The following is a 26,465-nucleotide window of genomic DNA, read 5'->3' on the forward strand; positions in this document are numbered from 1 at the left end:
TGCGTATTTATTTCATTTCTAATCATTGTTAGTTTCTGCAAGGTGCCCGCTGAAGGCTTATGTTTGTGCTCACTTTCTAATTGTTTTTGAATCGCTTGTAAATCTTCCATTTTTTTATCTCTTGCTTTTTTTTGGAAGGAGGCAAATGCTATAATCTTCCCCCTCATAACAGCTTTTAATGCGTCCCATAGTATCGGGGGTAAAACCTCCCCATTATCATTAATTTCAAGGTAATCTTTGAGCTCTGCCTTTATTACTTTCCTAAATTCTACATCTTTAAGCAGGGATGAATTCAATCTCCAAATTGAAACTTTTGGGTGTACATTCATATCAATCGTTAGGTACAGCGGTGCGTGATCACTTATATCTATCAAGCCCATCTCGCATGTTAAGATTTTATCCCTATCTCTTCCAAACATTAAAAAATAATCTATCCTCGTGTAAAGTGCCTGTTTTTGAGATAGATAGATAGATAGATAGATAGATAGATAGATAGATAGATAGATAGATAGATAGATAGATAGATAGATAGATAGATAGATAGATAGATAGATAGATAGATAGATAATTATGTAAAATACCATAATATACAAATTCATTCGCCTCTCAATTATAGGGAGTTGTCCATACCCAGGGGCACAAGAAGCATACTCCTCTCTATTTTGTTCTTACATACCATCCATTTTATGTCATACATTCATACAAAGAACAGCATGTTCTACCCAGACAATTTAACCTCACCTGAATCTACTAAACTGACACTTTATGTAGTGATTTTCTGCTAGAGAAATCTTGATTTGCATGTAGTAGACTAAAGAACCCTAAAAACCAGCTCAACTGACTCTGTTTCATCCCCCCCCCCCCCCCCCCCCCTCCATTCTGTGTTCACTTCAATTCAGTTCAGTCCAATTAATTTTACCTATCTAGTGCCAAATCACAACAAAATACACCTCAATGTGCTTTATATTGTAAAGCAATAGACCATACAATAATACAGAAAAAACCCATCATATGACCCTCTATGAACAAGCGACAGTGGGAAGGAAAAACTCCCAGGAAGAAACCTCCAGCTGAACCAGGCGCTGGGAGGGAAATCCCAGAGCCAGCATCTCCGACCAGACGTCTGCTGTGACTGGTTGGGGGTGAGGGCAGGGAGACAGGACAAAGCACGTTGTGGAAGAGAGACAGAGATTAATAGTAACTAATGATTAAATGCAGAGAGGTGTAGTATAACTATGGGAGCATTCAGGGTCACCTGGCCCAGCCTTAACAATAAGCTTTAGTTCGTTTTAAGCCTAATCCTAAAAATAGCGAGAGTGTCTGTCTATGTCAAAGGAGCTTGCAAAGAAAAGCGTCTGGACTTCTTTAAGTTGCTTGAAGACGTTCCTCTAATCGCCGATCGCGATTAGAGGATCATCAAGGGGTCCTTTTGTCCCTCTGTGGGGGGATACTCCCACTAGGTTTAAATCTGGGACTCTCCACCATTTGACCTTAGAACTGAAGAAGCTTCTCGGATGAGAGGTGAAACGTCTTCAAGCAACTTAAAGAAGTCCAGACGCTTTTCTTTGCAAGCTCCTTTGACTACGATGACCTGGATGACTGAGAACCTTCACAGACATAGTGTCTGTCTAATCCAAACAGCAGGGAGCTGGTTCCTGGGGCCTGAAAGCTGAAGGCTCTGCCTCCCATTTTACTTTTAAATACTCTACAGGTAAACCAGCTGCCGGTGAGCAAAGTGCTCCACTGGGATGATGTGGTACTATGAGGTCTTTAAGATAAGATGGGGCCTTATTTAAGACCATGTATGTGAGGACAAGGATTATAAATTTGATTCTGGGCGTAACAAAATCCAAAGTGTGGTAAGTTTGGAGTCATCTCACTTGAGTGCAAATTTCTAGGGAGGTTATCCACATCGCTAAAGTGTGCGGGCTGATGGATATCTAAAGCGGAGATTATTTCAGACTATTTACAACTTTATGCAAGTCAGCAGAGTCTATTTTTGAGAGCCACGGTTCACATCAGGAATAGCAAACTCCAAATGTCCATTTTCTGTCTGTGTTTTTTATGAACATAAACATAACCAACACCTCCAATCCTGTGTCACTGGCTAGATGAAAATCTCTGACTGTTGCCAGGCTATTTTTCCTTCTCCTCTTCCTCCTCCTTCGGCCCCTTTATGACTGTTTGAATCATGCGTTCAATATAGAGAAGAAACTTAAAAATGGAATGCTTTCATTCATCGTGTTATTTATAAATATAGATGAACGACTGACCATGAAATGCTGAAATCGCTGAGGAGCCTCAGATGCTCATGATAATATTTTAGCCTGGCTGACTACATGGTGCACTCCTTAAGTGTACTGTCCACCTTATCTGATATGTAACCGGTAGTGCTGCCAAGAAAAAAAGGAAACACATGCTAATGTAAACTGTTGCAGACTACTGTCCGCTGGTCACTTTTCATTTTCTGCAGCTTGAATACATATATACATGAATATGTGTATGTGTGTTATATATTAGCAGAATTTTGCTGTACACATACGAAGAATAATGTCTACACCTCTTCTTCCACCTCTGTAATAAAAGCCTAATTTGCAGCATGCACATGCAAGTTTAAAAAAAAAGACTTTATAAGACATTTTATAATTTACAGTAACGACAATATTAAGTAATAACATTTTGGCGCTTCCACGTTTGGTTATTTGAGTGAGCAGATCTCATAGATCAGGTCTCGTGCAGGTTCTGAATGAACTGTTTCAGGCTTTGTTCCGGATGTTTCTTGAGATTTAATTTGCCCCAGTCGGCTCTACAATCTCCCCTTAATTAGCAAGCTGTACCGCCACAATTCACCGGGGACGAACGCCTATGGATCCATTCCTTTGAAAGACTCGAGTGCCAGTTTCACTAACATCATGTGTACTCCTTTATGATGACATTCTGCCATTGAAACTCAAATACAAACTTCATGAATGTTAACCCACATTTTCAACATCCTTTAAAACTGATGAAATGCCAAGAAACGCGGGGCCTAATTTTTAGCAGCCACACAGTCTGCAGTTAATGGAGCAATGCTCGGCTTTCATCTCTCTCCCGTGAGTTGTAGCGCAATCATATCATTAAAGGCTCTGCGTTAGGTAATTTGTGGAGTGACAGGTTGTTGTAGCCTGCTGAATGGTAAGTGCGTTTGTATACTCCCAGACACTTTTGTCTTTTCCTCCTGAATGGTAAGCGCGTATGCGTACACACAAACAAACACTTTTGTCTCTCCCTCCTGCTCCTCGCTTCCTCTTTCTCCCGTTGGCCTGGCCCTCGTACAAGCAGTGTGTTCCAATGCATGGGAAATAATTGGCCATCCCTTTCATCATAGGATTATAAGAATAAATCTCCTTTTGGAGCAGAGAAGTGCTAACAGTCATTGAAATCCTGTTACATGGGGTATTATCCTGCAATTAATTGCTTTTTCCAAACGCTAAGCTCCTCTCTCCCCCTCGTGTTCACACACTTTGATAAATTCACCACTGGTTGACTCACTCTGGAAAGAGGTTGGGGGTTAAGGGACTTGTAGAGGGGATTGCTAACAAATACGAATCTTTTTTTTTCTGTAAATCTGTCTCACTCGTTCACTTGAAGTGTCATTAATGATGATCCAGCCTCTTATGTTTTGGCTGGAGGATGCGCTTTGCACCCTCGGTTATTGAAATGAAAAGAGACTTGAGGATTTGCTCGCTTATGAATATAATTTTGTGCAGGTATGTTAAAAGCGAGCTCCGTTTTTGAACAAAAGCCACGGCTTATCTTTCATCACGCCGCACAGAGGAGATTAATGATGGTTGACACTTTCATGTGCCATCTTCTGAGGTGGTGTTTGTAAAAGAATATTTTTAACACGGCCGATTTAATAAATCAAAGCGAGTGACACCAGGGGGAAAGGGTACGAGTGGGAACACTAAGAAAGGACAAGTGAAGAAAATAAGAGGCATTTACATATTTTTAGCTACAGTCTCTATGGTCTACCAGTGGGGCAGGCCACCTCAATCGTTGATGCAACCATAAAAAGAATCTTAATGGCTCTGCTGATCCCCTTAACTTTTCTCACCTCAGTCAATCACAGTGTAAAGCCGCTGTGACTTTATGGTAACACAGAGGCCGTCAAAGCAACTGGAGTGATAATTTTGACTGATCTGTAATCGGTCGTCTGTACTTCCCTACCTCTTTTTCCTTTTTCCTCAACTGAGCGGACAAATGACGCGATTCACTTCTTGTTTCCTTTCGCTGTGTTTTCTCATTCCACTGACAGTGACATCATGGACTCGGCCTGTCTGAGCAAAGGCTACTTGTGCAACCTCAATGATGGGCCGTGTGGACAGTATGGTGGTGACGTGTGTGTTTTGCGGCTACAGCACACACACACACATGCATACACAACTGTCATTCACTTCCCATTAACAACAGGAAACCCCTTGAGTCATCCTGGAGTAGAACTCTGAGAGTAAGACGAGCTATTTCAGTGAAATCATGTGTTGAAGAGTGACTGATAAACACAGAGTTGTGAAATTTTTGTTCTTAGGACCTGAAGGGAAGTGAGCTGATCTTTTCAAATGAAATTCTGCTGATGTAGGGCTGAAGGGGGGTGCCTGATACATGTGAGTTTTCCAGTTAAATTGCGTTATGGAACCAAAAAAGGATAACTGCGCTGTTTCGCTTTGAGTTTAGTGGGTTACAGTGGGTGAACGTAATTCCCATTTTCTCACACAGTGCATTTCTTTCATCTTCAAAGTCATTTTAGCCTCTTATGTGTAAGATTTTAGGATGTTTAAGCTATTTTGTGTTTGTCTTGTGTGCTTATTAGTGCTGCTTATATAGTCACAATAGAAATTAATCAGCTAGTTACACCAGCCTGCTTTCAACTAGAAGCCTGTGTTTATTGTGTTAGTAGAGGCTGGGTTACAAAGTTACTCATAAGGATTTTTAAACACCAATGCATGAGTTATCTTCTCACCCAGGTGAACTAGTTAATGGAAAAGGCTCAGAGGCCAATTAGCTGGTTAATAAACAAAAATTAATTAAAAATAATCAAAGAAAACCATACAAGGCAGAATGGATTAATGTTTCAGGTTGTTCACTCCTACTTCTGACTCTACCATCTGCATGTTGCATTGGACCAGGTAATGCTTTTTCCAATCTTCTGTTGTCCACTTTAAGTGAGCCTGTGTGAATTATAGGCTGGTCATATTCTTCTGACCTCTGATATTAACGAGACATTTTCATTCAGAGAACAGCTGCTTAGTGGCCTTTTTTGTACCATTCCCTGTAAACCCTAGAGTTGGCTGTGTGGGAAAATCCCAGTAGTTCAGCAGTTTTTGAAATACACAGGCACCAGCAATCTCACTTATACTCACTTTCTTCCTCATTCTGGTGCTCAGCTTGAACTTCATCAGGTTGTCTTGACCGTGTCTGAATGCTTAAATGCATTGAGTTACTGCCATGTGATTGGCTGATTAGATATTTTCATTAACAAGTAGCTGCCATGGTGTACCTAATTAAGTGGCAGGGCAGTGTACATATAGAATATAAATACATTTCACTGCATTTAAAAGCTACAAAGTTGTTGGGTTTTTTTGTCCAAAAGACTTCATACATCCTCAGTCACATCAAGAACATCTTTACGATTACAAATTGAACAGCAGTCAAGACAAGAGCCTATAGTGGGCCATGATTCGGTCCACAGGCCATATGTTGATAAGTGATGGCCTACATGGTCACCAGATCTCAAGCTGGTTAAACCAGAAAAAACTGTAGACCAACCATGCTATAGCTAGTGTATCTACCCATCATATAATAACCAAAAAACTTTCTTTGCTCAAAGCAGAACTCATATCAATAACACCAGGTTATGTTTACTACACTGAAAAGTCTGAAGAAGCCGTTCCCAACTATGGTCAAATACTACACCTGTGCTTTGAACGACACACTGCCCTAAAAGTCATTTCTGGATTTACACTGTTGGAGATAACTCCACGCCCCACGAAACTGCTGACAGGTTATTGCCTCAACCTCTAAACATGCCTTTTGCACTGCACTTCTAGACCAAAGCCTACTTGATTCTTCTAAATATGTTTATAGCTTCTGTTCAGGAGGGTTACGCATCCATCTTGATAACAGGTCTTGCACTTACTGCAATTAACTCCTCTGAATGTAAAATAAATTGTAAACTAAAACAATGCCTTGCTCCCCCTTAGTTTGTGCAGGTTATGAGTGCTTTGTGACAACATATCAGTACTATTTGGTTGGAAATGTGAAGAAGAAAAATATTATAGGTTCTCAGTCAGGAAGATCATGGCAGTCTTGAGTGCTTGACTTGAAGGCCACTGAACTTGAAGACGTTTGTTTTCTCATCTGAGAGTCTTCTTTAGTTCTGAAGACTGATAGAGAATACCTCTCATGGATCTGTCACCTTGGAGGTGATCTTTTTATCAGACTATCAAATTTTCAAAAAGAAGTCACACCTTGGCTCTTGCAACCCTAACAACTCAGATGAGGACATGGTTGGTGACTCTCAGAACACAGGGTTAAATCCTGGGACTCCCCATCAGCTGGTAAAACTGAGGAAGCACCTTCATTTGCGAGGTCTTCAAAAACCTATAAACAAAACCCAGATGCCTTCAACTCAGGCTCTTAATATTATAAAATATACAAAGAAAAAACATTTAAAGGAACTTCCTGCCTTATGAACCACAATAAAGATGACAAAGCATGTAGTTTTGCTTTGCCAGTCATTCATTTACAAGAACTGTCAGCCACAAAAGACATATTAACATTAGATAGCACTTCGTGTGAACGCTCTGTGGACAGCAGATGAAGAATTTAATTTTTCAGCTTAACTTTACAGCTTCTCAGTAGACCTTTGGGGAAGTCTTTGTGCTGAGTATGTGCAAATATGACACCTCCCCTCTGTGAGAACAAATGTTTTCAATCACAGGGGAACAATGTGTAGGGGTGTGTTCCAACGTAAAAACAATTAATGCTATAAAACCTGAGCTGAAAATATTGTAAAAATTAAAAGGATGCATGAAACATAACCTGGGATTGAATAGCACAAATATCTGTGCTGCCAAGGAGCCAGTGAGTCTAAGCTAACCTACCGTGTCTCAGCCCAAAGGATCAAAGAAAACGTGATGGACAGATTGGGATAACTAACAAGGACTGCAGAAATGTTTGGCCAGACTACAGTCTGGAGTCCTTCCACATGAAACAATCTCCATCTCAGCTCCTGGTTTGATTGATTGTCCTTGAGGTCAGTCTAGGTTGTAAAAATATAGAGCATATTCAGTAGGAATGATTATTGCGGATTGATGGCTAATTTGGTTGGGACCTCAACACTTAAGTTCATGTAGTTCACAATATGGGCATTTATGTGAGAATATACACTAGAAAAAAGGAGTACTGCATGCTTTTAGGCAGAATTTTTATCTTGACAGAATAGAAAGGCAATAATTTTTCATTATAAGCATGTAGTTTAAAATCCATTGGCCCACTTCTATCTCCCACACTCTAATTCAGCATTCATAGCAAACTGTCAGCTGGCCAGAGAAACAATGGTAATGGCAGACAACCAGACATTTGGAGAAAACAAATTCTACTTTGCAAATGTCATAAAAGAAAACAGGCTGCATGATACCAACAGTGGAAATGATGGGCTTATGAAAAGACTCATATAATGTCCCTACTTCCTTCTGCTTCTTCCAGATTTACAAGAATAGGATCCAAGTTCAGCTGTAATTATACTTAACTGATATCATGAAGTTTGTGAAGCTGTTACTTTGTCAGAGAAATACAGATCAGCTTTCCTTTGCTGCAGAAGAGTTTTTGGGGGGAGGAGTTTAAGATTTGAGGTGCAGTCACTAAAATCATTTGACTAATACTTAACAAGGATAATAATTTTAACAATGTTAGCAAATAAATGCATACTACCAACAACAGATGAAAAAAAATCGAAATTAAAAGTGAAAGTTTCACATTTGGGTCAGTTCCTGTCTCAAAATGTCAAACTTTACAGTTGAAATAAACATGCTGGGAAAAAAGGTTTGGGGCTTTACATTAGATAAATATGCATAGAAGATTCAAAATATTTTTCAATCGTAAAGCTTTGCAAAAAGCGGTGTATCGCCTTTTAAGTGGGTGCTTATCCAGTCACTAGCTGTTTGCTAGCCTGCTAGCTTGACTGATCTGGAGCTCCCATTTTTTCACTGTCGGGATGCTTTTGGAGCAGTTTTCATGCAATTAACTGAAAAGGATGTGAATAGTTTTGTGTCAAGTTTAGTAACAGTGCTTCGGTGAATGTTCAGTCGAAGTTTGTGTGTTTCTCTGCAATGCATGAATGGACTCTACGGGTGCACCTGGCTAACCAAGTATGTGTTTGCTTGTGAGACATGGCCAAACATGCTCACATCTGTCTCCGAAAAAACCGAATAAAAAAGATTAATGCGAAATTACTTAACTGAACTCAACAAACGTGCGATAACGGGACAATTTCTGTGGTGTTACCATCAAGATAGCAAACAGATGTTTCTCCATCAATTGCATGAAGTCAGGTTATGTCAATCCGGTTGTTCAGTGATGACGCGACGAATCCTACTTCCGGGTCTAAAGTAGTCTGCGTTTAATATGGCTTTTGTGTTGTTAACATGTTTAATGTTATGTATTTTCTTCTATTTGATCTCAAAAAGCTCCTAAAACAGTCAGTGATCCCTGTTGACCTCCCTCAGCTTTTATTACCACTAATCATTTATTTAAGCTCAGTTTTTAAAACCTTAGGATTTAACTACAGCCCAGCCCATGCAGCAGTATATGAATGACTAACCTCGTATTGTGGATGGATTATCTCAGTTGTTCTCCTGGCTGAAGTTTGGTCCTTTTACAGCATCCTGCCATGCGATTACATTTGTTTCTGACCACTGAGAACACTCACGTTAACTTTTATCGAGTGGAAAAAAAGTTAGCTTGTTTATATTATGCGTCAGTGATGACGCTATGTCGCTAGCGGTCACATAGCACATCATTATATACCAGCTAGCCCAACTTCAGTAACCCTACAAACGTCACTGCTGTTTAGTTTTCTGTCTTCATTTATGCTGGAAGTGATAACAGAGCTGTACGTTTGAATTTGTTTCCAAAACCCCGCAGTCAGGACATGCTATATTGTATTTAGATAGAAGCTAGCGAGCTAACTCCCTGCTAACTTCTAACTCCGTTAAATGTCATAAATTCCGTTTTCATGGATGCCTGGATGTTAAACTCAATTGTTACACCTGGTAGAGCAGAACGCTGATCATTTTATTAAAGATGAAAGACTTTAGACAGTTTTTCAACTCTCAGTAATGCCACAGTGATCGTTTGATATATGGACCTGCAGCGGAGTTTAGACCCAGACACGGCTAATGACGTCAGACTGAACAACCGGATAGACGCTAGCATTCACTGGTACAGTGGGTAACACATAGCGCAGAGGTTCTTCATTCAGATCCTGGCTGCAGGGCCTTTCTGTGTGGAGTTTGCATGCTGTCCTTGTGTTAGTGTAGGTTACCCCCGGGTATTCTGGTTTCCTCACACAGTCCAGAGAAATACATGTTAGGTCAACTGGTGATTCTAATTTGGCTATAGATGCGAGTAAAGTGCAGTGTGTAACTCTTTTTTGGGTCAAAAAAAGAAAGAAAAAACTGTTCTAAATAAAAACAAATCTTTAATCTTTTTTTAACATATTACAAAACTAAACTAAACTTAAAAAAAACACACATGAAAGAAGCATTCTCGCTGTTTACTCATCATGTTTAACACAGAAACTGATAACATGTGGAAGATTTAACAGTTTTTTAATTATTATAAAGCATCTAAAGTATCAACAGAAAGAGGTAGCCTAAAGCAGGCTGAGCTGATTCTGGTGACTATACATCTAACTTGAGTTACTGTCTCACATCTGCAGCTCTGTTAATTGCATGTGTCTGTGTACGTTGGTAAAAATGAGCATGAATGAAAAGTAACCCACAGTGATGCCTGGATGTCAGCCAGATCAGACTTGAACTATTCTCAGAGCAGATCAATTCCCAGTCTCTCTTTATTGCTGCCAGTGGTGAGTGACTCAGCTAATTATAACAAGGAAGATCATGCCCTGAATACTGTTTTCACTTCTAACTCACTGGCTACTCAGTAACACTCCTACTCAGGCACTGTATACATGCACATACCCACACACACCATGAGGCACACACTGGCTGACCAGCTATATATACTGCTACAACCTGCTATTCGGCAATAAAATCTATATTGTGTAGTCCACAGCCCACATATCTTGATGTGACTTTGCGTGATGTGATATTCCAGCGTGAACTCTCAGTTACACTGATACAAAATGTGACCTTACATGCGCACACAAGCTTTCTTTAATCACAGCCAACACAAATAAGTCAGCTTTTCCAGTATCCTCCTAAACACCGTGTCACGCACAAACAGACTCCAAACACACATAATCACTTTGATGTCACATAACAATAAACCTTCAGTACCTCTGCCTCCCATTCCCACAGTGACTGCTCATCCTGTTTGTTCGACTTCTTAAAAAGAAAAAGAGGGAAGGCAGAGAGAGAGGAAACCTGTTCCCCTGCCTGCTCAGCAGCATGACAAAGACACTTGCTCACAGAGACACGCATGCATCAATCAGTTGAGTGAGTCACCTTTTTCGTAGGACGACCACTGCGCAAAGAAAGAATGCAAGGCCTAAAAATAACAGCCATCATTCCTATGGAATCTGCAGCTCATCCATGTTTGGACAGCCTGCAGAAACAGGTTTGCATGACCTTTTTGAATCAAGCTGTGCCCAACCGCTGTGACCCGGTTAAGTGTGTGACATGTTGTGGAAGGAACCGTGTTAGAGATGTGAAAAGAAACGACTGGGAACGGCCTGCTTCTGATTGGCAGGATTGGCCGCACTAAAGAGGTTTGACGGTGCACACGCGCACACAGGCCAGCTGCTGCTCTGTTTTCAGTGAATGCTCAGTGAGCCTCTGCTGCAGCCACTGTGCTCATTCAACATAAAGCAGTGGAAAAAGAAAACTCTTGCGCAACACGCACATGGTCACACGTGTGCACACACCCCGACAAACACACACAAACATGCACATTTATAATTGCCCAACAGGACTCGTCTCAGCGCTCATCACAGGAATGTTTTTCAAACTATATCCTGCACTTCACCCTTGAATTTTTGACGGTCCATCGTTCGCTTGATTCCTATCATTGCATAATTCTCATAAAGAATTGCACAGCATTTGGCTCCTTTGGTAGGGGTGCTTGATGTACAAGTGGTTTCACCTTAGCCCGGCTGCTATGATGTTGTTTACAGAGCCAAGCTGGCATATTTTTCTGTGAGTTCTTATAGCCCAACAAAACTACAGCTTTACGGGGGTGAGTCATATCCACAGACCCAGCATGGGAAAATATCATGGTGTTGTTAAAGCCAGAGTTCAAGCTAGCACACTGAAGCTTTTTGTATGGGCTGGTTCACACCTGAAGCCCAGCGTTTAGAGAGCAAACAGTTCCGGTGCCACGCAGAGGTCTGTGGAGAAAATGTTACAACTGGCAATAAAGGGCAATAAGAGCCGAACACTAAGGAACAACTGAGTCAGACTAGGTACTTCAAGGATTGTTAATTATTGCCTAAAACATGTGCATGCTTGATGAGGCAGCTGATAAGTAACAGATGATTTCTTCACTCCTCTCATCAGCTCCTCAAGTTCCTTTGGTATCAGCAAAAAAAAACTCTTATGGGGGAATTTGAAGATTCATGACACACTGGTTAGGAAAAATAAATAAATAATGTTTGAAGCATATGCTCACGCAGTCGTCTGAGAAAGCTAATACAGTGGGTAGTGTCATCAGAGCCGCGCTGAGCAGGATTGCTCAATGGTTGTGTCACCAGGAGGCTGGACTGGTCGGGCGGAGTGTTTGAGCTCAGAGCTCAACATCACTGGAGCTCACTCACTCTCAGCCACTCTTTGAGTGTGAGGCGGTCTCTCTTTCTCTCTGTGTCCTCTCTCTTTTCTCCTCTCTCTCTCTTCTCTCTCTCTAACAAACACTGACTCTGGGCTATGAGGGATCGGATTTTTTTTCCTCTCACCAAAAGTACACAGACCTCAGAAGCCACGAGCACTCACTCTACAGAAGGACGTCGATTTGGATTATTACCAAAATCCGCTGAAGTTTCTTTTATGTGTCACCAGTGCTGAGTCTTCTACGGAGAAATGGAGAGCACAGTTTGTAGCTTCTTTTAACCGTCAAAGGGAGCATCTAAAAGCAGACGGAACGGACCTCGCTTCTTTTTTTTCTTTTTTCTTTTTGCTTTCATGGTGAATCGGCCTATCAGGATGAACTTGCAGTGGAGCAGCCGGGCACCTTGCATCCGCGCGGGGAGACTCGCGCACAAGCGGCTTGATTCAGACGATCAGCCGCCGGCCAAATGCGCCCGGCTGAGCGCCGAGGCTGGGGACACGCAAGGACTCCTCGGCACCTCTCCCGGATCCCCGGTCAGCCCCGGCTTAACCTCTGTCCCACCGACTCACCAGGGACCGTCCAGCATAGGATCGTATCTACTTCTACCTCTGGCGGACCGGGAATGCATGCACAGCGCGATGAACACCGATACTGGCATTGAACTACTGTGTAAGGTATGCGCAATCCAGTCATTGTGCAATTTCTTTGAATGAAGGATGTTTCAAGACATCCCATTGCCCAATACCCTGTCTGACATGTCATCCGTATTTGGCTGACTTTTTCACCAGATGTCATTCTCACGCGAAATGTGTCCATAATAAAAGTCTTACTTCATTGTATATATTTTTTATTTTATTTTTTTAAATGTCTGAACCTGATAAGGCTCCTTTCATTTTTACACGTCGTGAAAGAGCAGCCAAACCCTGTGTTGCCTGTTTTGTATTGTGAAAATTCAGCCTATCATACTGAAGCCCACCAATCCTTGGCACCGGTGCTTCGCACTGTGTCTGTCAACTGGGCTCATTTGCATACACGTCACCGCAGTACGCCACGCTGTGACACACAAAAATGCAAACATGTGAGGCAAAAAGGCTCTCGTGATAAGGATCTTTCCCGATAAGGACAGGGTCCTCCACTGTTCCAGATCCCTGTTTATTTTGCACGATAGACCTGCAGGCGTTTGGCTTTGTTGATTAATAAAGTTAATCGCTTCACGCTTTGATGATTCATTTGTCACGCGCTTGCAAAAGCAATGTATTGAGCTGGAATCAAAGCATATCCCAAGCCTTTTTTATGTCGCTGCCAAATGTTCATGGTTGCTTACTTAGATGATCATTAAGAGCACACTGACCTATTGCCTCGTCCTCCTCCTCCTCACACTCACTCTCTCTCTTCTCCTCCTTACCCATCTTTCTAATTTCCATCCTGCATCCCTCCTTTTCCTCCCATCTTTCTTCCAGGTCTTTGATATGGGGGTATACCAGGAAAAGATCAGAGCCTATGGTATTCTACCAGCACACAAGAATGTGGCCGGCATCAGGGACATCATCCTCGGTGAGCGCAAGGCCTACGTGTTCCTGGATAAAGACTTTGGGGACATGCACACTTTGGTAAAGAGCTGTCGCCGACTAGACGAGGGACATGCCTGCAGGCTCTTCCGTCAGGTGGCCCTGGCTGTAGCCCACTGCCACCAGGCAGGCATTGTGCTGGGTGACCTGAAATTACGCAAGTTTGTCTTCACTGATGACAAAAGGTGAGGATTCACCTGTCACGATTCTCGAATTGCTCTCAGTCCTTAACACTGATCTCAGCTATACAGATTTATTTGAATGCTCTCAAACATCTAGTGTAGTGGCACATGCCAGTGAAAACACAGAGCGAAGACAGCAGCAGCTGATACACACACAGGCCATGTGTGCAGATATCAATGTGGGCACAGATAGAGTAGGAGGTTCTGTACTTGTGGAGGCAGACTGCTTAGCTTCCCAGATTTTCGCCCTCTCTGTCTGTCTCCCTATTTCACTCTCGATGTGTCTCTTTGTATGCAGCGTTGTGTGTTTGTTTTGCATGCTTGTGCACAGGCAAGCATGTGTGAATGTAGTGGGTGGTAGTTTGGCAGAGCTGCGAGACGAGGCTGCTGAATGAGAAAATCATACCTTCTGTGGTCTATATCTTAGAATGCATTTATTACTCATCATTTATTAATAAATTACATCATAGCAATGCTGCAGGATAAATGGCGTGTCCAGCAAGATTTCATTCACTTACATCCATGAAGTAGTATGCTTTGAACCTGCTCCCACACACACACACCTACACACACACACACACACATCTAAATGCCTGCATCTCCCAGTGCCAGATATAGTTCAGGAAGATACACAAAATCCATGCTTGCAAAACTGTTTGTCGCCTCTTTGCCCTTGCGTCACTCTCTTTTCTGTAAGCGTCCACTGATCCCCTCCACCCCCCCAATCCGGCTCTCCAAAGGGCCTTTTTCATGGAGACTTTTGAACAGTAACATTCTTCAGTCATGACCTCTGGGTTAGCTGGGTTACAGTCGATGAATGAGAGCAGACAGCCAGTGAGAGAAGTTGAAGTTAGTCGCGTCCCTCTGATAGCTATATGGCTGCAGAGCGATGAGTCACTGTGTATATGGGCAGAGGGGAAGAGGGGAGGGAGGGGGGTGTTGCACAGCTTTTTTCTTTTTTTCTTCGTGCGTGTGCATGTGTCCGTCCATGCATGTTCGCGCATTCAGAGCTGTAAAGCTGCGGTCCATTGCAAGTTCAAGTGGCTTGTTGCTGGCAGTTCAGTATTTCGTCAACGGAGCGACGACACTGCAACATTAATGTTGGTAGGCTGACCTGCTCGACCCGTGAAGATGTGTGGTGACGGCATCTTTTTTTCTCATGCAGACTTCTCTGTGCACTTTTTGTGGTAACATTTCAAAGCGCCACTACAAAAAAAAACAAAAAAACTCAAAAGCATCCTGTTGTGACTAACCTGCAGGCTTTGCTGATAACATTAAACGGCTCTGTGACATAATGGAATTTGGCAGTATTCGTTTCCAGAAAATCAGCTTTGTTCACCCTGAGATCACCTCTTTTGTTCTTTTGTCCAAACACAGACAGACAACAACTTAAGGCTCACTGAGCTCTTACGATTCTGCATGACCTCATTTATTCCGTCATCCATTCCTCCAAAATTCACAATCAGGCATCTTTCAAACCCCAGCGCACAAGCCGTGATGCGATGTCCTGGCCAACAATGCAGCGGCCAAGCCAGCGACAGAGAAAGTCACAACATTTTGACAAATGCTAGCTGCATTCGCACACACACTCGCACACACACACAGACATACACAGTGCAGTTGGGAGAGCCAGTTTAGGAAAGGTGACTAGCACTCTGAAGCATGCAGAGCTTCACAGTCAGGCCAGCCTTCCCGTGCGTCACTGATGTGGCAACAGCCATTTGAGGGTAATTATGGGATGGCTGGCGCCGCAAGTGTGGGACCCAGGTGCAGATAGCCTCGGCTCGAGAAAGAGAGAGAGAGAGCGAGAGAGGAGGAGGAGGAGGAGAGGAGATATGTACTCTCAACAGTAGGATGAGTCATTCTCTCCACCCCTCTAACTCTCTCTGTTCTGTTTCCTTTTCTGTCTCCATCTCCTTTCTCCTCTCCTGACATATCTCCTCCACTATCTCGCTGTTTAAATATCATTTGCTTTTCCGTCTTGGTCCTTCTGGCTGTCACTCTTTTCATCCTGTCTCCGTGGCTTTTTCTTTGTCTGCAGTCAGTCCATCTGACATCTCAAGTGTCTCACTGGGGCGACCCCCCGAGACTGAGATACAACAGAACTCTTTATGTGCGCTTCACTTGATGAAATCCCCTCCAGTCATTATACACAAATTAAATTAGAACTAAAAACAGTCTGTATCTGCTGCTGTAAAAAGAAAAAAAAAGTAGAAAAATGCATGACATATTTTTTTGCCCATGGAAATGGCAAAAGTTTCCCATCAAATGTTCTATCTTTGCGCAAGAGCGTTTCAGTGGTGAGTACCTCATCCTGAAAAAAAAATGTGCTCTCACAGTCTTAGTTGCTCTGCTGCAGGACTAAATGTACGTCCTGTCATTAACTTGGCTAAATATAGCATTGTGTGTGTGAGAGTAAAGAAGGAGGAGGGGGGTGTTGGTGTAGTGTATTTATGTGTGTTTACATGACCATGTGAGTGCCAGGAAGTCATTGGAAATTTGCTTAGGCAGCTCTGCTTCTTAAACGGGAATCACAGTGGCGCACTTGGGTCGTAGTAAGTTCACTTCTGTGTGTGTGTGTGTGTGTGTGTGTGTGTAAAACTGTCTGTCCATCTGTCTGTTGCACAGATTAAAGCTAGAGGAAGGAAACACACTGTACTTATGATGCTTTACAGTAAAATTAAAGCCCTCTCTTGTGGTTATTTTTGTGCAATAGCGGTTTGGCTCAAACATACATATATTGACATTTTGTGCTATTGAAGTCCATTCCAGATATCTTGACCTTTGGTTTTACTTGCTTTACAGGACGCAGGTGAGACTAGAAAGCCTTGAGGACTGCCGCGTCCTGGAGGACCCCAAGGATGACTCTATGTCAGACACCCACGGCTGCCCTGCCTACGTCAGCCCAGAGATCCTCAGCGGTTCCACGCCTTATTCCGGCAAGATGGCCGACATGTGGAGCCTCGGGGTCATGCTGTACACCATGCTGGTCGGCCGCTACCCCTTCCACGACCCGGACCCGGCCACACTTTTTTCCAAAATTCGCAGAGGCCAGTGCTGTTTGCCTGAAGGTTTGTCTCCCAAGGCCAAGTGTCTGCTCCAGAGCCTGCTGAGGAAAGAACCCTCTGAGAGACTCACAGCAACTGAGCTGCTCGCTCACCCGTGGTTCCACGTGCCGCCATCGTCCCGGGAAGCGGCGCTGGGTGACCAGGAAGTAAGCTCGGCCGAACAAACGGTGCCATCCTTTGATGCGGAAGAGGACGACGACCTCTTCTGCTGACGGATTCGATTTGAGTCTGACTGAGGGACCAAAACAAACTATGAGGGATTCATTGTTGTTTTGTTTTTGTTGTTTTGTTGGTTTTTTTTTACATTGGCACTTTTTAGAAACCCATTTGTGTACTGTTGTGTGTACATACACCCTCAAGCTTTCTACAAAATCTTACTGTACTGTATTTTGTTGTCGTATACATGTTACTCGCTAAGGGCATTGTTCACAATGATCACTCATTGTGTTTCTGTATGTGTGATTTGGAAATTATTTGGTGCTAGAAGAATTAACCATGACAGAAATAAGCCAGATCGTGTATTTTTAAAAAAAAAAAAATCTCCACAGGCTTCTCCGAGCGTGTCACGGGAATTTAATAACCAGTCGGAGAGAAGTCATTGATGTTTGTTCTCAGCGTGAACTCATGAGACTTCATAAAGCATTAGCTGAATCTTGAGCGGGAGGCGAGGAGACCAGGATGTTGTTCCTCTCACTCTCTAACCAGACTGCAGGCTTCACCAGCTGACTCACCGATCAGCTCGAGGACCGCCAAGCACGAGCTTGACGTCTTGAAGCAGACAGTGACATAAAGTGAGAAAGATGGATAGCAGAGGACTGATGTGTCATCCTCAGCGGGACACTACAAAGGTGTCTCACTGCCAATCTGGCACTGTCTCCGCGAATGGAGCGCATTTACAAATTTCACACCACGCACAGAAGGTTGAGACAGGCAGGGTGTTACTGGTGTAAGACTGGCAGAAAAATGGTAAGAGCTCGACACACACACACGATGCTGACACAAGTCCTTGTTAATGGCTAACAGAGAAAAGTACATCTCGGTCATTTTATCATTTAGAACTGTTAAGACTGTTTAACATTTATGGCACAAGCTCAAAGCTGAATATCTTGCCTAAAGGTTGAATCCGAACACAAATATGAGCATCAGTCCATCCAGCATGTCTGAAATCCTGCATATGTGCAATTGCCATCAGCTAAAACCCAACACTAATGCTTCTGGTTTAACTACCTAAATGCTGGGAGCAACCCTGGTTTTAAACACTTGGCCACATGAATCAGCAGCATCAGAGATTACTGAATAATTCCTGAACCCGATGGCATCAGGTTCAATCAATCAAAGAAAAAAAAGGGAAAACAAGCACCGATGCAATCAAAAAAAATCTGCATTTGTTCATGAAATGTGCCAAATATGCACTTAAATTGGAAACCGACGCATTGCAGAAAAATGAAGACTTTCCCAGCTGAGCAGTCGAGCCTGTTTTGTTAATTTCTGTCGGAACATTATGTGAACCTGTTTTGCTTTAACAAAAGCCGAGCTGTGTGCTGAGTGTTGTGCCCGTATCACTGTGTTTCATAAACTGAATGACTCTGAATCAGTCGCAGTCAGGCGATATTTGATGTTGGTTGTCTGTTGATGACTCAACACTTGAGCGTGTCTGCAGAGAATGGTGATGACCTTGGCTGGAAGAATCTGTTCAGACTGTTTCACCTCTTTAGTGGTACTTTTTATTTTTTATTTTTAATCTCCCCCCTTTCCTTTTTTCTTGTTTTGAAAGCTACGGATCCATGGAGACTAGTCTTCATAGTTGGTGACATTTTGTACCACGCTCTAAGATACACTGTTCGTTTGTGAAAAGCAAATAGAGAGTTTCAGCCACATTCAAGCTATTATAGCCAGCTGTTTTGCTCTGGTACAATTTATTGACAATGGTACTAAATCTGGCACATCAGAGAAGTGTTGCGCATTAATTTTTCTTTCTTTTTAGTCACGCAGTAGGCTAATAGAGCATCTCGCGGTTCTTTCTTTCGTTCATCTGCTCGAGAAGACCAGATGGAAGGCAACTCGTGACAATCGCAATTGTCCTTCACAGCGAAATTAATTTAAGAGGTTAACGATGTTGTTTCTGTTTCATACATGTAGAGTGAGTCACGCCTTCATGTGACATGTAAACTGACACGGGTGCACAATCTTCATAATGCACTGTGAATTATGTATTTGTGACACAACCTAGAGGCTATTTTTAGTCCGGATAGGTTACACACAAGAGTTATATTCATTGTATAAAATATGTAAATATGTATATTTGAAATATGTGTGGAGTTGTTGAATAAAGATCACATTTTTCATATTCTCACAGCATGTTATTATTTATCACTGCCACTTGTCTTTCGCACACACAGCCATACTAACGCCTGCCCGGCTCTGACGCACGCCTCAGAGGTTTTCCTGGAAGAATTCTCTCAGCGCCGCTCTTCATCACCGTGAGGGAGAACAATGCGATTTCCCTCAGCGCTTTCAATTTCATTTTTGCAAGAGAAAGGAACCGAGGAAAAGAAAACTGCCTCTCCCGCTTTCTCCATCTCTGCCTCTAGCCGTTTACTCTTCTCTGACCTTTGTGTAATGTAACATTTAACTCCTCAAACACACAAATGTCAATAGTGGGTCAGTGTTTCTTTCCTGGAACACACAAGGGGGAGCATAAGCGCTGCTCTCGTTCTCTTTTTCTCCAGCTTCAGCAGTAACCAGGGGAACTCGAGGTCATCCCATCAAACAGTGAACAACAGCACTATTTGAAGTCAAATACTTACATGCTTTCATATCCAATCCTTGTTTGCCTGTGAATCATTTGACCTATAAGAGCTTGGCATATCTCCACCCTCTGTGTGTTATGACTACCTTAGGCATGGCTGGCCGGGGCTTGCGTAAGCGTTGTTCGTGTGTGCGTGTTCATGTGCATACCTGCCTGCATGTGTGTGTGTGTGTGTGTGTGTGTGTGTGTGTGTGTGTGTGTGTGTGTGTGTGAGTGTGTGAGAGAGAGAGAGAGCAAAGGAGTCAGATTAAGTATCAACAGGGTAACTGGAGTGTCTCAGCTGCTGGGAAGCTGCCAAACGATTGCTTAACACATCAGAGCCGGGCTCCTCCAGGAATGACAACAGGGCCCCTGAAAAGTAGGCTAGTCGAAGGTCAAGTAATGAATATCTGGAGATGTGTGTTGGGGGACTGTGTGTTTGAGAGGAAATTTGATTGTGTGTAGCAAGCGACAACCTCTGGGGCTTAAAAATGAAGCCAACGCGGAAGTGCCGAGTGCACTTCCTGCAAAGGCCACCTCAGGTTAGCTCCAAAAGAGAGTACATCCCTGTAGACTGCCATGCTACAACATCCCTTTTACAGCATTAAAAGGCATGTTTATGGTCTGGAGCAAACACAGACGGTACAAAAGATGAACGTAGCTACCATGATGTCATCCTCTGCTGTCTAAACTTCCATTTTGAAGCCTTGACGTAAGCGTTTCTTTTACATAGCCATTTGCAAAAAACAGACGTGACTGACAAGTAAACTAAACAATGAGTGTTTAGTTTACAGGTAATCCTTCAAGTATGACCAAGATGTACTAAATAGACTTAATTTTTTTGATTCAGTGTGACCTAAAACAGGTGTCTGAGCCCAAAAACCCATCAGCAAAGTGTTTACAGAGGTTAAAACTGAAAGCTGTTTTCCCTTAGACTTCTATGAAAGTGGAAGTCTTTTTGGAGCCACGGCTTTTGTTATCTGTTGGCCTTAAGATAGAATGCAGGTTTGAGGGAGTTCTAACTTAATTGTAATGACCCGTAAGATTCATTCTTGTTTTCTTCTGTCTATGAGTACAAAGGATTGCATACCGGTAAGGCTTAGAGCAATGCTGATTGACAGCTAGGGTTGAATGGCAGGATGTGCCAACATAGGGAGATGTAGCCAGTGGCTACAATGTCAATGTCAAGCATTGTCAAGAACATGTCAAAGTAACAAGTGACGATATAACCCCGATTATATAAAATATTGCTTAATCAGAAGCTCACATAGTCTGACGTCTAAAAGGAAAATAAAGGCATATGCCTTATAATGCATAACAAAAATCTTTGTTTTCTGTATGCACTTCCATACAAAGACAATGAATTTCTGAAAATCTCCACCCTGGAAAGAGTTTTAGAAAAGGTCAATTTTCAGTGACCTAACAAGCCGTTTGCATGTTGCCAAAACACTAAAATGCATAGAAAAAGCTACGTTTACCAAAATACCCATACAGGTGTGGACAGAGCTTGGATTTTCCTAAGGTTAAAAGTTAGGGTCATGGCTACTTTGACAGATGTGGCAATTGTCTGCAGGTCATCAGCGCCATTGATTCAAACTCCAGAACTGGATTGGTAACTCCAGTTCGGTTGTCAGTGTCTTTTGGAGCACTTTAATAGATTTCTCTGTTTAATATAGCTTCAATTATGGTGGGTGGAATTTTTATATTTTATTAGCATATTGTCTAATTAACAGCATCTGTGGCTGAACAACAGCGATTTCTCATGTCATGTTACGTGACCATCACGTGAGAGTTGTCCACTATATTGAAAGGGATACAACTAACAGTTGCCAGCGAAAAATTGGTTTTTCCTGACTGGTTACTAGAAGAAACTAGTGTCAATGAGAGTGTTCCACCAAAAACGACTTCTTTGGTTGCTAGCAGCCCGAAGCTGTTACTGGTAGTTTGTATGGAAGACACATCTTGTCTTCAAATGCTCGCTACTAGCTCCGAGCCGCGCGGTTCGAAATGTACAATGTTCACCTTCAAAATGAAAGTTGTGCCTCAACGCAGCAACCACCACATTTCAAAACATGTAACTTTGTGTTACACTTTTCATAAACTATACATAGTTTGTTCTGGTTGCTTGTTCTGGTTGCTAGTTCTGGTTGCTAGCTCTGGTTGCTAGCTCTGGTTGCTAGCTCTGATTACTAGCGAGCTGCTAGCAAACTATTTTAAAGCCAAGAATGTCATAACCACCTGTACCAGTCTCAGCAAAAAGCTCAGACTGTAAATTATTGGTATATGTTAACTGTTCGGTTGGGACCCTGCTTATCTTACCCTAGTACCTTCGTGTCAGACAATCATTAGTTTCACTTTTAACAATGATTGTCTGATCTAAGAAGGCTATTTAGTGCATTTATTGAAATTAAAGTCATGGTTAACAAAAGTTTTTGTGGTAAATATTAACTTAAGGTGAGGTGTTTTGAAACGGACTAAGGCACACTGTGTGTCTGTGTGAGATCATCCTGCCACAAGTGTAAACTTTATCCTTCCTTTTATCCGGGATCATTAAAGTTTCCCAACCACCTAAATGTAAACAGCAGACTTCACAAACTTCCCCAAAGCATTACAGCTATCCTTGTTGGATATTACACTCACCAGGGCATTATCAGATACTTCCTTGATTATCTATGATGTCATTTCATAAAATAAAAATGACAACAGGGTAATTTATAGTATTTCAGTGGATTTTTAGAAATGATTTTAAGGTTTGTTAAATACATAAATGACAGAATAGTCTTTTCCAACATTATCTTTCATTTAAAAACTATATGCTTTGTTTTTCCACGTAGCTCAAACGGGAAAAGGTGTAATTTAGGAGTCATTCTGATCTCCTTATTACCAAAATGCCACAGGAGGAAGTGAAACGGCATATCTGAAATATAACAGTAAAGCACCTGCTCTGATGATAAAAGTGTTATGCCTCTTCCTGGAACTTGTTGGCTCGGTTGACCACTCCGGTGATGCAATTGAAAATAGCCTCCTCTGTTTAAATGACATGTTGACCTGATTTATTTCATAATACGAATCCCCAGAGGAATGCGGGGCATTGTGTTGACGTCGTTCGGGAAGGAATGCTTTTAATAAGGCTGGTATTTTCGCCTTTTCATCTTAGATCACAAAGGCATACCTGCAATTTATGTGACAAGACAAAGCTGTGATCTCTGCTGCGATCTTGTGGAGAAACTGTAAACTGCAGCTTTGCGTCAGATCATCTCTGCTCAGTAGCCAGCTGAGTATTTCCTGCATTTTATGACACTGTTGGGCACAGAGGTATGTACTTACACAAAAACAATTGTATGCTAATTGTATGTGTTCCTGATTCATGTTGTTACTTAGCAGACATACACATCTAAGGTTAATATTAATAATATTAATACAAATTAACATAATAAATAATAATGAATAATATTACTAAAAGATTAGTATTGATCATTTATTTATTTAAGGACACCTCGGATTATGTAAATCTTGCCTTTTAAATACAGAACTGACAAAAATGAATAAGAACTCTGTTCATAATAAGTATATTTTAAAGCATTAAACCCAATCATTCTCATTCGTTGTCTGCTTTTCTCTTGTTTATATTATAAGTGCATCGAAGCTGAAGGACCAAAAGTCTCAACCACAACAAGGCATCAATTTGTCCACAATTCACAACAATCACTACTCCCTCTACAGTGTTGCTTACAGTTAATAAATGAATAAATACATGAATAAATACAATTTACACCCAAAATGTTAACTTTAAGTAGCTTGATTACATGGAAATTTTCCATGTCATTTAGTTACAAAATGCAAAACACTACATTTAATGGAATCTGGTCAAATGACATTTACTGGATTGGTATACATTCAGTTTATACCAAGCATTTTTCCATAATGATTAATTGTTTAGATAAATAAACCTCTGATTTTATATATTTCTGTTGCATTTTATTCAAAATTATTGCTTCATATGTATTTTATCAGAGCAAAAGAACTGTTTTGGTGCAAAATCTAATTCAAATTCATTAAACACAGTGATCACCTAATGGGTCTTCTCTGTAAAATAATGGAAAGGTCAAGGGCACATTTAACATTGTTCTGAGCTAGGTTAGGGCCAGCCAAGATCTAGGGCCAAACCTTTGTTAGATTAAGATTCTTCATGTTGATTCCAACCTGTCTCCATATTTATCATGCACAGTATGAGAATTTTACCAAGTGATGTGATGGTTTAAAATGTCCCTTTGCTGCACAACTTGCACATGTTAGTTGCGTTACTGGAGGGAGTGGTCATATTAGCTGGTTCCCACATTAGGAGGGTATGTTTGGGGCCTTCCCGTCACCATTGCGCTAACATTACAGTCACTGCTATGGCATGCTGATGTGTTTCATGCTTTTTATGGACTTTGTTTACAACTGACCATGTACTCATAAAACTCCTGAACTCAAACACTTGTATTTGGTGTTGCAGGAGATTAATTTGTCCTTGATTTGATTGTGGTTTTCTGACAAGAAAACTTTCTTTCTGTGCCTTACACATTACAGTAACCTGTGTACTGTGATGGATCATGAGCTGAATGGGCTACTAAATCATTGATGTTGTGGTTTTATTGCTTTGTTTGAGCAAAACGAGACACTGTAAATCATCAAAACTGAAACTTGGGACTGTTTTCTGACCAGACCATAAATTTTTAGATCCAATTTATGTTTATTGTTCATGTTTCTAGCATTGTTTTTCCCATCCTATGCATCTTATGCACTCTTCCTTGTACATATAAGCATGTTTACTTGACATGAATCTTATTTATTCCCGTTATTGGGGCATTGCTGTCTCATCCATGCATGCTACCATCACGAATGGTAAGAAATCAGCTGCAGAAATGTGGTTGTCACACACAAAATGGCAACCACCTCTTAAAAACACTGCTCCATAGCTGCTGGTGGTCAAAAGTACAGCAGGGTAATCACAAGAATAATCAGCAAATTAATCAACAGCGACAAAACTCGTTATCCTTGGAAGTAAATTCATTTTTACAAGAAAACATGGAAAAGTGTAATTATCTTTTTCTGACAGCATGAATCTCCACTGGAGGTAAATGGAAGTGTTTGGGTGTTGTAAAACATGGAGGAGCAGGATCAGGGAACATCTTTCTGATGAGGTTATGCCCCCTGGAAGTGTGTGTTATGATCATGATTGTTTTCTATTCAGAATGAGACACATAAAAACATTATTAGGACATTAAAATATGCTGATGACATGGCAGTAGGAGGTCCGGTTTACACGATTGTTTTTATCGCGGCTGATCTACAAAAATAAATCAGTTCAAGTATCATGAATCTATCTCTCCTACTGATCAACAAGCTTGTTGTGAACTGTGTGAACCTGTTCTACTTTTCCTCATTATCTGTCATATATGCACTCCAGTGGCACATGCTCCTACTGAACATGGGCAAAGTTCAAAAAATGAAATCAGTGTATGTGCAAATAATAATAAAAGTTCAGGCTTCAGACAGCCAATCAGAAAAAAGTTGGCTTAAAGGGAGGGTGAGTTACAGTGTGCTGTTTGCACCAATTTCCAATATAAGACTTATATGCACCAAAATGAGTTTGATGTTAGTATGAAGTCATACAAAGTCAAACAAAAAAAGTTCTGATTCAGTGACGGGCAAGGTTAGGTGTTCCTGAACTGCCTGCAAATTAACATGATACATACACTCATCAGACTCATCATTAGGTACACTTGTTCAACTTCTTCCAGCTGCTCTCCTCCTGAGATTATTGCCTCTTTCTGGCAGCAAATTAGGAAATTTTAAGTGTTAAGCAAATATATAAACTGCAACACTATGGAGCCACTAACTGTTCAACTCCTCATTACGACAAATATATAATCAGCCAATCACATGGCAGCAGCTCAGCGCATTTAGGCATGTAGACCTGGTCAAGACAATCTAGCGAAGCTCAAACTGAGCATCAAAATGAAGAAGAAAGGTGATTTAAGTGACTTTGAACATGGCGCAGTTGTTGATGCCAGACAGGTTGGTCGGAGTATTTCAGAAACTGTTGCTCTGCTTGGATTTTCCTACACAAACATCTCTAGAATTCATAGAGATTGGTCAGAAAAAGAGAAAATATCCAGTGAGCTGCAGTACTCTGGACAAAAATACCTTCCCAGATAGATCGACTTTGGCATGTGGTGGAAAATGATAGATGTCCTGCCAACAAATCTGTGTGGTGCTCAGTACCTCAAAGATATCAATATTTGAGATATTTATATATAAAACATTATTGAATCTGAATAATTCAGGCAGTTTTGAAGGGAAAAGGTGTCCAACCCAATACTAATGAAATATAACTAATGAAGTGGCCGATGAGTACTACATATCAGTAGTCAGGTGTAAAGACAGATAAGAATGAAACTTGTTTTCATTGTAATCTTTTATTTCTATACAATGTTACAAATTATCTGCAGGTTAAGTGAGTATGGACTTTGGCTTAGCTGATATTGGGGTTATGTTGTTACTCGGAATGAAGCACTACACACTATGCAGTGCAAACAAACGTCAAGAATTTACAACGCAGATAACAGATTGAGCTTGAGCTCCACTGGGAACAATAGTTAATTACATTTTTCTTTATCTCCCTGTAGTTTGCATTCTTCAAAACCACAGTTTAGATAAACTGTTGATTGTTGTAGCCCTAAGACCCTATATATGGGGAGTTGTTATTTAGCAGCAGAAAGTTTTAAAGAGATTATTAAGTTGTAGGTCTTGAGGCAGAAATATGTGTTTT

At 41.5% G+C, this 26,465-nt stretch overlaps 1 protein-coding gene across 1 annotated transcript; it reads left to right on the forward strand.

Annotated features, from left to right (window-relative positions):
- The first annotated feature begins 10,877 nt into the window (after window positions 1-10,877).
- Window positions 10,878-19,207, forward strand: trib1 (tribbles pseudokinase 1). Its single transcript, XM_082520573.1, has 3 exons — window positions 10,878-12,716; window positions 13,503-13,795; window positions 16,598-19,207. Exons 1-3 carry the CDS (start codon window positions 12,396-12,398, stop codon window positions 17,070-17,072), a joined length of 1,089 nt encoding a protein of 362 aa, XP_082376699.1. The 5' UTR covers window positions 10,878-12,395; the 3' UTR covers window positions 17,073-19,207.
- Window positions 19,208-26,465: the final 7,258 nt, after the last annotated feature.

Source organism: Aulonocara stuartgranti, assembly GCF_965226115.1.
Source record: "Aulonocara stuartgranti genome assembly, chromosome: 22".
Lineage (NCBI taxonomy): Eukaryota > Metazoa > Chordata > Actinopteri > Cichliformes > Cichlidae > Aulonocara > Aulonocara stuartgranti.